The 11674-nt window shown below is 42.6% G+C and overlaps 1 protein-coding gene across 1 annotated transcript; it reads right to left on the bottom strand.

The window, feature by feature from the left end:
- Positions 1-59: 59 nt before the first annotated feature.
- LOC125512648 (uncharacterized) lies at positions 60-2171 on the bottom strand. The gene has a single exon (XM_048677746.2). The coding sequence runs from the start codon at positions 2169-2171 to the stop codon at positions 60-62; it is 2112 nt and encodes a 703-aa protein (XP_048533703.2).
- Between the last annotated feature and the right edge of the window lie 9503 nt (positions 2172-11674).

Genomic DNA, 11674 nt, shown 5'->3' with positions numbered 1-11674 from the left:
ATTGTACATTCGCCAACAAAAATGAAAGAGGTACAGCATTGCAGATAACACAGCTAATGTCACAGCTTTTTCATAATTTTACATTGCATGCCATCAACAAAGGAAAGAAAACCACATCTCCAGGACTTAACTGTAAAGAGCATCCCAAACCACAACCAGAGACCAGACACAATCCCAGCAATCACACAATAGTACATCCAGTGGTCCTCCTCTTCACCATTTCTCTCATCCGGTGCAAGCGAAGTATTCGTACATGAAATATTTAGAGGAAATCCACAGAGCCCAGAATTGTTGGAGTAAATTGATGGGTCAGTCAGGGTCCGAAGCTGATTCCCGGTGGGTATCTTGCCCGATAAAAGATTGTTCGAGACATTCAACGTGGTGAGCCACGGTATGCTCGAGATGCTCGACGGAATGGCTCCTGTAAGTCCATTAGATGATAGATCAAGGGACTCGAGAAAAGTCAAACTACCAATGTTTTCAGGAATGCTACATGATAGATGGTTTCTCGACAGATTTAGAAATTGGATGCCCTGAAGGTTGGCTAGCTCTTCAGGAATGCACCGAGACAACAAATTGCCCGACAAATCAATACCGGTTAATAACTGGATCGCTTTTCCAAATTTCTGCTCATGGCCCTTCCAGATTATGTCGATTCTATCATAGTATTTCCACTCGTTGGACAGTTCCGTAGTCGATAGATTTTGTGGATGCTTCATGGAGGTCAAGCTGCCGAAGGCTAGCGGAATCGAGCCGGTCAAGCTATTGTTTGAAATGTCCAGCAGCTGAAGTTCTGAAAGGCGTGATAACTCCAGAGGAATTTCTCCAGTGAAATTGTTTGATTTGAGGCTAAGGATTCTCAACAATGGGATGTGAGTCCCGATCCATGGAGGGACAACACCAAAGAACTTGTTATTCCCCATGTCCAAGGTGTCTAGCGAGTTGCAGCCCTCTAGAACAGGCGGGAAGGCACCAATGAAGCCATTTCCGGCAAGGTAAAGAGACCTAAGATAGCAGTTGTGGCTTGCCACAGCTGCGGGGATTTTACTTGAGAAGGAGTTGTTGGATAGATCCATGAAAATCAGAGCCTCCAGGTTCCACCAGCAGTCCGGGAGCTTCCCGGTGAGACGGTTGTTCGATAGGTCCATGAACATCAGAGCCTTGAAGTTGCACCAGCAGTCCGGGAGATCCCCGGTGAGCTGGTTATTTGACAGGTCTAGTGTCTGGATGGAGAGGTGCCTGCAGAGCTGGTGCGGGATGTTGCCGACGAGGTTGTTATTGTAGAGCCGGAGGTCGGTGAGGCTGCGCATGCCACTAAGCTGCGGCGGAATGGTGTTGTTAAACATATTGCTGCTGAGGTCGAGGATAACGAGCTTGTCACAACCCTCTAGGAGTGGGAGGGCTCCAGCAAAGGCATTTTTGGCAAGATATAGTGTCGTGAGAGAGCAGTTGTGGGTTGCCTTAGGGGTCGGGATTTCACCTGAGAAGTAGTTGTTGGACAGGGCCATGGACACCAGAGCCTGCAGGTTCCACCAGCAGTCCGAGAGCTTCCCGGTGAGCCGATTGTGCGACAGGCGCAGGTAATACAGAGACTGGAGGTTGCACCAGCAGTTCGGGAGCTCCCCGGTGAGACGGTTGTTGGACATGTCCAGCGATCCGATGGAGAGAAGGTTGCAGAGCTGGCGCGGGATCTCACCAATGAGATTGTTCTCATAGAGAGAGAGGGCGGCGAGGCTGGGCATGTCACCAACCTGCGGCGGGATGGAACCGTTGAACCTGTTGCCGCTGAGGTCGAGTACTTGGAGGGAGCGCAGCCACGATATGCTGGCCGGGATTGGGCCTCCAAGGTTGTTCCTCCAAAGGTTAAGAGAGGCAAGCTCCGGAAGCGCTGCGGTGTCGAGCATGTCGAGCTCGCCCGAGAGACCGAATCCCGGGAGGTTTAGCCCCCTGATCCCGCCGTTGGTGTTGCAGAACACGCCTACCCAACCACAGACCGGCGTGGCCCGGGTCCAGTTAGATAGCGCGGTCACGTCAACGAGGCTGGCCTTCCATGCTAGAAGGGCATCGGCCTCCGAGGTCACCACGGCAACCGTCGTCGCGGGCATGGCGGCCGCCAGTAGCAGGAAGAGCGCGACAGTGCCGGCGAGATGCGCTTGGGTTGGTCCCCTCATGGCCCCAACCCTGAGCGCGATGGTTGAGTAGGGAAAATCCAATCCACAGAAGATCACACGCACACACATATATATGGATGGATCGGCTGGCGCTCCGTTTCGTGCGGCAGAAAATCATACGCCCTATGGTCTGCACCGTACCCGAGTTATTTAGAGCAGTGTCCGAGTGTCCTGGCCGGCTGGCCCTCGTCATCTGTGTGCATACCGCCGGCCGGCACACACCGTGACGAATAGCGCCGGCGAAGAGCACCAATCAAGCAACGCACACACATACACCGGGTCCAATAATGTCCAATCAAATGAATGTTTAGAAAGCCTAGTCTTAGACTAAGTACGTTGTGCTCAACTTCTTTAACAACCTAGTCTCAAACAAACTTAAAGGGTAGTTTGATACGAAAGAAAATATAAAATATGGTTACAGAACTATTTAACCACATGTCGATGTTGCCCATATCTACTCGAACAGTATCCAGCTGATAATTTCAAGGTGCACCTAAACTGATATGGACCGTTAACTGAACATAACCTAACGGTTGTTCGAAGTACTACGTCCGTCTAGGTGAATTAGTCAATCACGTAGTTCTAGGTCATCGATTTGAGCAATTAAATATGTGTTATATGTCATAAAAAATATATCACTAGATTTCTACATGGATGTAGTTTCTAAACATATATTTTTGTCACATATAATATATATTTAGATAGTTAAATCGTCGACCTAGAACTATGCGAATGACTTATTCACCGAGACGGAGGTAGTTGTGTATATCACCTTACGAGGTAGGTATGAGATTACGTCGAAGACACACGGCAAGATGCTCGGCTCTGATCCGGCCGGCCCGTTCATGCTGAATACAAGTTTTTTTTTCAGTGACAACACAATTCTGTATAGTTGATAAACCAATTTGAAATTGCTTGCCGTCTTATGGTGAATCCAAGTGTTAACGGTGCAGAAGAATAAAGCCATGTATAGTTGACTGTAATGGTTTTAGGGAATATTCCGAACATCCTCTCCTGATCGAGTCGTGCATCGCGAGAATCGAATTTTCTTTCTCCGAGCGAGGTCAGACCATGGTGCATGCGCTTCCACAAGGAAGTTAACACAAGACTGTAAGAGGATTAGAGAGGAGATAATTGACATAATGCGAGTATATATAGAGGCACAAGACTTGGAGGGCAAAAAGGCTCCTAGAGATAAGATGAGAAGAATTATTTTCTAATCTATCTATAACTACCAAATACATCTCTAACATCCACTACATAAATTACCTAATATGCCGACGGCTTTTTATTGGGGCCGTCGCGCATGAATGCATTTGGGTACCTCCGTGCTTAATTTGCTCGCGCCAGCTTCACATGCGTCGTGCATGAATGCATTTGGCTATGGTAATTGTTAATTGTACCCGACGAACGTTTCCTGAGAGGGGGTGACAAACGAACCATCTTTGCTGGCAGCTTTAGTTGTAAAACGGGATCAAACAATGATAGTGTTCGAATGAAAATTGCCTTCTCAGGAAGAACTGGCATGCCTTCTGAAGAAAATATCATCTCTCCCCACTTCATCAGAACTAAAAATGCAATCAAATTGTTTGCATGTGTCACCTATCCTGAAGAATCGTTCGCTAGTTAGGAGGATCCTTTGGCTAAGTGGACGTAGGCAAGCAGCTTCTGAAGAGAAAGTGCACCTCCTGGTCCCATTGTACATTCTCTTATTTTCTCTCCATGTACAAATAAATTCTTTCATTGTCTCATTTTTGTTTCCTAGTCAAAGCTTAACCTTCTTTTTTTAGATAAGATGCGCTTGCCTGGCTTTAGGTTCCTGGTAAGCCGGTTGTTTGACAGGTCGAGTATGCTGACGTGAAGGAGCGTGCAGAGCTAGTGCGGGATGTCACTGCACTACTAGGAGAAAGCTTATAGGTAGAACCTTAGCAGTAGCGTGGGGTGGAGAGGCAGCGCTCCTACTATATAGCAGCAGTGCTTGTCACGAACCCGCGCTACTGGTATCTCCGTAGCAGTAGCGCTGGCCGTCCACCCAGTGCTACTACTAAGTGGTTCCAGTCTCAGTCCACTAGGCTACCCATACTCCAAGTCCACTTGAACTACATCAAACATAAAACAACTGATCGTCGTTGTTCAACTGCTCCCAATACTCGTCCTTTGGTTGGGTCTTCACACTCGTGGTCATCCTCCGAGTCATCCCAGCCCGAGGAGTCAGACTTGATGGGGATCACCGACGAGGGGCCGGCCTCGTCCTCCTTCACTGCCTTCTTCTTTCGCTGGGCCCCACACTTCCAAAAGAACTAGCACTCAGTCTAGACATACTCCGGATGCTCCGGCACAAACCTCGCCATCACCGCGTCATCACTGTCGTGGGCAACGAGAAATGTCGGCTTCTTCTTCTCCTCCTCCTCCTTCTTCTCATCCATTTGCCGAATTATGATATTCTTGGGCCTGCTAAACTCCGCCACGCCCAGGTTTCGACTGAACCATGTGTTGTGCTACTTTGCGTGCGTGCGGCGTGCTACTTTGCTTGCGGCATGTGTGGGTGCGTTTGTATTTTCACTGATGTTGGACATTGTACTTTGGTGGATTGCTTTCTTTGTAAAGCGGGACGGAAGCCTTTTTCAGTAAACAAGGCCTATAAATTTTGTCCAAGTCAAACAGTGCATAGTTTGCTCCCTAAAAAAAGTGCATAGTTTGACCAAGTTTGTCAAGAAAACTATCAACAACTACAAGACTAAGTAAATATAATATGGAAATATATTTATTCCTGATATAATGATCCTAATTTGATATTTGTGGTTCTTCATTTTTTTCCTACAAACCTGGTCAAGCTTTGCATCATTTGACTTCAAACAAAACTTTTACGCTTTCTTTTCAAGCACAAGAGGAGTAGCAGAATAACATGAAAGACACCGGAAAGACGTTCACCTCAATGTCGTTTATGGTGAATCCAACTGTTAACGGTATACAACAATCTAGCTTGCAAACTTAGCCTTGCTTAGATGGTTTGCTTTTTGGTGGTGGAACAAGCCCACCATGGTTCAAGTCCTAGACTTGACATTGGTGCTCGCATTTTCCTGGATTTATTTCGGGTATCCTATAATATTCATTCAGTGAGAGGAAACGTCCCGTCGACTATGGAGGCGCCTCTTGTAACTCGTCAATTTCAAAATGATGTGTTTGTGTTTGTACTATGTAAAAAAATCCAGCTCTGCATACAAATCTACGACCGATACATCTTTATTAGTTTTATAGAGATCTAAATCTATTTTTGAAACCTTCCGCAAAAAAAACTTTTTGAAACCAATAAGATACAACAACCATCTATAAATTTCCAATTGAAGGTCAAACATGATTGGATTTTGGTATTCCTAACATGAAATCCATAAGTAGCTAAACTGCGTAATAAAATGAAAATAGAAGTACATAATTATATTATTTTTATGAACACGAGAATGAAATTTGGAACAGAAATTAATCAAAAATTACATAATATTTTTTTATTCAATTTTATTTCCATTCAATCAAAATATAAGTACATAATTTTTATATATGAACCTAAGACAAAAATGTGGAATAGAAATTAAACATAAATTAAATTAAATTTAATCATTCAATTTATGTTCATTCAATCAAAATAGAAGTATATAATTATATTTTTATATGAACCTAATACTGAAATCGGGAATAGAAGTTAAACTTAAATTAAATAAAACTTATTTACTCAATTAAATTTCATCTAATCAAAATAGAAGTACATAATTATATTTCTATATGAACCTAAGTCTGAAATATGGAATAGAAATTAGTCATAAATTAAATTAAATTTATTTATTCAATTTTATTTCCATTCATTTAAAATAGAAGTAAATAATTACATTTTATATGAACCTAAGATGTAAATGTGAAACATAAATTAATTAAAATTAAATAAATTCATTTATTCAATTTTATTTCCATTCTATCAAAATATAGGTCAATTCAAACCAATATGAAGGTGTAAAAAGAACAAGCTATGACCAGGATGAATATTCCATCCATGTGCCATGAACATGTAACGTAATTTAATAGAGCTAAGGTGGTAAAAGAAAGAGAATACAAAGAAATATAATGCACATTTGATGGTAAAATTTCCAACAAAATTGTATCATGTGTTTATTCAAGACATACTACCTTCATTCTGAAAATACCTAAAGTTCTAATTTTGTCCTAATTAAGTTTAACTTCCTCAAGGTTTGACCAAATATATATAAAGATATACTAATATTACAATATCAAATACATATATTGCGTGGAATGTAATGAAACTAATTTGGTGTTGTAGATGTTAATATATGTTTCTGTACACTCAGTCAAACTTAATGAAGTTTGATTCATGTAACTCTTACCTTCTTACCTCTCATGTGAAAAGAGGAGATAAGAGGGACCGTGTTAAAATTGGCCATAACTTCAAGTAAGTTGGAACGGAGGGCGTACAATGTTTTCCATACATTCAATGATATATCAATCAATAGAAAATCTAGTCTCACAAATGTGTGAACCACTTAGCTAGCTAGGCTATTCTCAAGCCACAATGTTTGAAACTTTCTGAAACTTGGCAGTTTGCCTGGGTGCACGGTGCACTGATGCATCTTTTTTCCAGAAAACTACACAATCATAGTGAGAAGTGAAGCACGGGTTCAAGCTTATGTTCAAAAGGATTGTATAGAAGATATTGTACAATCTTAATGACTATTTAAGATTTTTTAAGATAGAATGTATGGTCTTTTGGAGTTTTTTTGTCTGTTGCATAACAAAGTAAACGAATTTTCCTACATGCATTTTTCTATTGGTATTACAAAGTAGAGAACACAACCAATGTCACAACTTCTTCATCATCTTACATTGCATGCCATCGACAAATAAGAGAAAAGCACATCTCCAGGTCTCAATTGTAAAGAGCATCCAAAACCATATCCAGGAACCAAACACAATCCCAGAAATCACAAAATAGCACATCCACTGGTCCTCCCCTTCACCATCTGTCTCATCCGGTAAAAAAGAACAAGCTATTACGAAGATGAATATTCCATCAGTGTTCCATGAACATGTAACGTAATTTAATAGAGCCAAGGTGGTAAAAGAAAGAGAATACAAAGAAACATAATGTACATTTGATGGTAAGATTTCCAGCAAAACAGTATCATGTGTTTATTTAATATACATACTACCTTCATTCTAAAAATACTTGAGGTTCTAACTTTTTCCTAGTTAAGTTAGAAAAAATCAAGTTTGACCAAATATATATATAAATGTACTAATATTTACAACATCAAATATATGTCTCTCTCTCTCTCTCTCTCTCTCTATATATATATATATATATATATATATTTGCACACTACTTCTGTACAAATTGTGCAAATTTTCAAATGTATTTCATAATTTTTGGAGTTACAGAAGTTTAGTAAACTTCCAGATTACTACAGACTGTCCTGTTTTTGACAGATTCTGCTTTTCGCGTGTTGTTTGCTTATTTTGATGAATTTATGGCTAGCATCGGGGGGTATGAACCATAGAGAAGTTGGAATACAGTAGGTTTAACACCAAAATAAATAAAGAATGATTTCATTACAGTACCTTAAAGTGGTAGTTTGCTTTATTACACTAACGGATCTCACAAACTTTTTGTTAAGTTTTTGTGGATGAAGTGTTCGAAGAACGAGGAGTTACCGATGTGAGAAGAATAAAGAGGGGCAAGAGTTGAAGCTTGGGGATGCCCAAGGCACCCCAAGTAAATATTTCAAAGGATAATCAAGCATCTAAGCTTGGGGATGCCCCGGTTGGCATCCCATCTTTCTTCTTCAACAAATATCGGTATACCTCGTTTTTTTGTTTTGTTCACATGATTTGTGTCCTTTGTGTTTTTCTTTCTCTTTAAGAACCATGCTAGTATGAGATATATCTTCATCGATTTATAGAATGATCCATGTGCTTCACTTATATCTTTTGAGTATGACCTTATAGAATGCTCTTTGCGCTTCACTTAAATATTTTGAGTATGGTTTTATAGAATGCTTCATGTGCTTCACTTATATATTTTGAGCTTGGATATCGGTTATTTTATATTAATTATAGAATGCTCCATGAACTTCACCTATATCTTTTAGAGTATAAATAATACTATCATCTAAAGCAGGTTTGGAAGAGTGTCAACTTTAGGAACTAGTGATCCCGCTATTCCAAATGAGAAGAATTTTGCTTATGTAGAGAGTAGAAAAATCTCTATGCTTGTAGATCATGAAAAGAATGCTTTATGTGATGGTTATATTGTTGAATTCATTCATGATTCTGCTGAAAATTATTATGAGGGAGGAATATATGCTTGTAGAAGTTGCAATAATATCAAGTTTCCTCCCTATGTGCTTAAATTTTTGAAGTTATACTTGTTTTGCTTTCCTATGCTAGTTGATTCTTGTTCCTATAAATTATGTGCTCAAAAAATCCCTAGGCATGGGAAGTGGGTTAGATTTAGATGTGCTAGTCATATTCTTCATGATGCTCTCTTTATGTTTCAATTCTTATCTTTTATGTGAGCATCATTGAAATCATCATGCCTAGCTAAAAGGCATTAAAGAAAATCGCTTGTTGGGAGACAACCCAATATTTACCCTTACTGTTTTTGTGTGTTTACATGATTAAGCTACTGTAGTAATCATGTTTTATAGGTTTTGTTTCAATAAAGTGCCAAGTAAGGGGTTCCGGTCAGCCCCGGCAAAAGATATGGGCCTTATGGGCCAAGAGGGGAAACACACCAGCCACAAAGGGGCTGGTGCCCCCCCCGCTATATGGGCTGGCCAAATTGGAGAAGAAAAGGGGAAGGAGGAAAGGAAAAAGGAATAGGATTCCCCCTTCCCCCTCTTCCCTTCCTACTCCGAATAGGAATAGGAAAGGGGGGAGGCCGAATTGGGAGGGCGCCCCCTTGGCTGCCTCTCCTCCTCCTCTCCAACCTCTGTATATGAAGGGGGGCACCGCTAGAACACACACCAACAATTGTTAGTCGTGTGTGGTGCCCCCTTCACGGTTTACGCCTCCGGTCATATTCTCGTAGTGCTTAGGCGAAGCCCTGCGTGGATCACTTCACCATCACCGTCATCACACCGTCGTGCTAACGGAACTCATCTACTCCCTCGACACTTTGGTGGATCAAGAGTTCGAGGGACGTAATTGAGCTGAACGTGTGCAGAACTCAGAGGTGCCGAGCTTGATTGGTCGGAACGAGAGGAAGTTCGACTACATCAACTGTGTTCTCAAATGCTTCCGCTTTCGGTCTACGAGGGTACGTGGACACACTCTCCCCCTCTCGTTGCTATGCATCTCCTAGATAGATATTGCTTGAGCGTACGATTTTTTTTGAAATTGCATGGTATGTTCCCCAACAACTACCGGAGGGGGGAATGGACCGACAAGCTGGACGTGCATATGTTGTCTTTGTGTCGAATATTATGTACGCAAGGAGTTACGTGGACTTGGAGTTGTAATTGATGTGAATAAGTACGAATCGTGTAGGAGTCGGACACGTTATATCCTAGATTTCTTATATATCGAGGGGCAGCACAAACCGCACGTTATAACCCATGACAACTTGATAGCACTAGGTATGCAGGGGAGCCGGCGAATTGTGCTGGCGCCCGGGCGGCCGATGTTACGGTATCTTGGGGAGGAGCGCCCATAGTCATTGCCTCAGGGATGTAGCCATATTGATGAACCTCGTCAACAAATATAGTACCTTGATGTGTCATCTATGATCTTACAATAGCGTTTTATTCTAACAACGTATGCGCTGTCATCGATTTGGGGAAGCTAACTCCAATAGCAACCTGTCATCCAGTTGCTCTTCCTCATGCCACTGCCTAAAGGTACGAGAAATTCAATACTTATTCTTATGGGTCGTGGTAGAGGAAAACAGTGGCCCTGCAGGGTCATGGAACTGCTCGTGCTGCTCCAACAAGAAAGTAAATAGCATAAAACTACTACTTTATAGACTAGGCTTTCAAAAAACTATTGGTTTTTAATTTTTCTCAAAAAACTACCTAACAGGCGGTAGGCTGTTGCAAAAAACCCCAAATGACCGTTGTTTAAAAATCAAACATATTTATGACAGGTCGGACCCACACCTAAACCAACTGTTTGTTTGACCGTTTGTTTGATCGTTAACTGACACGTGGGTACCACATGTCTGTGTTTCTTCATCATAATCTAATAATTTTAAAAAAGTAATCAGCCCCTGTAAATATTTTAGAAAATCAATCAGGTCCCTGCAAACAAATTAAAAAGGCAATCGGATCCTTCCCGTGGCTGTGCTCCAGATCGAGAGGAGCGGGCGCCCGCAGCCATGCTCGCCGGCAATCAGCTGTCGTGTGGAGCTCTTGCCGGCGGACAGTTCGTGGGTCAAGGAAGGAACGGCTCAGCGAGGTCGCAGGCCAGGTCACAGGCCAGGGGGAAGGGCGCGTAGGCCGGGCTTCTCTAGGCGGGCGAGGGTCCAGGCGGAGCTCCTTGCCGGCCACCGCCTCCTCTAGCCGGCGAGCCGCGCCGGCAACCGCCGTGAGCTCCCCGTCACGCGGCCTCTCTCCCTTCCCTCTTCCTCGCACTGGCTCGAGGTGGGTGGAGCAGCTCGACCAGCTCCGTCCAATGGAACCAGCTGAAGGTGGTGGCGGCGTGGCCGGCCTCGACGCGGAGGCAGGGTCGATGTTCTCGTTCTAGCGGCTCTGCTTGGTGGTGGTGGCGGCATGGCCGGCCTCAGTGCGAAAGGAGGCGACGAACATGGCTTCGCTCGGTGGCGTGGGCCGGCATGTGGCCGGCGACCATGGTCTCTGGTGTGCTTTGGCGTAGGGAGAGAGAGGAGAAGAAAATGGGGAGAGACACTGCCAGGCGGGCCTCATATGTTAGTTAACGGTCAAATAGACAGATTGTTTACATGCGGGCCCGACCTATCATAAACAGGTTTAATTTTTAAACGACATTCATTTGAGGGTTTTTGAAACAGCCAACCGCATGTTTGGTAGTTTTTTGAGAAAAAATAAAAATCGGTAGATTTTTGCAGCCCTATCCTGTAAAATAGTGGTTTTATAGTATTATTTACTCGCGACAAGGCCCTCCAGAAAGAAGAACATGCTGTGGTGCACAGCGGGAGTTGCTTCACTTCATAACTGCACATCCGGTATATGCCATTCTTCTCTACTGATTCAGATATATCCTTCATATATGCTTCAGATACTAAATGTTAACACTGCAGGAAACTCTGAACAAGGGAGGAAGCATTTCTCTAGCAAGACAGCCATTGCAATGGGAGGGGAACGTTTGGTTCCCGGGAACATATGTACCTTATATAGAAAAAGAAATTAGCAATTCAAAAAAAGGTCAAAATTTTTTGAAAATATTTTTAAAATAAACTTGACCTTCCATTGTACTACTGAGAAAAGTTTCAAAAAAAATTCCTTTTTGACTTCTTTTAGAAAAGA

The sequence above is a fragment of the Triticum urartu genome, chromosome 6A (assembly GCF_056163025.1).
Source record: "Triticum urartu cultivar PI428250 chromosome 6A, HENAU_Tu73, whole genome shotgun sequence".
Taxonomy (NCBI): Eukaryota; Viridiplantae; Streptophyta; class Magnoliopsida; order Poales; family Poaceae; genus Triticum; species Triticum urartu.
This window is presented reverse-complemented; position numbering and strand designations above follow the sequence as displayed.

Coding starts and splice junctions, on each gene's coding strand:
- LOC125512648 (XM_048677746.2), bottom strand. CDS start 2,171: ATGAGGGGACCAACCCAAGCGCATCTCGCCGGCACTGTCGCGCTCTTC.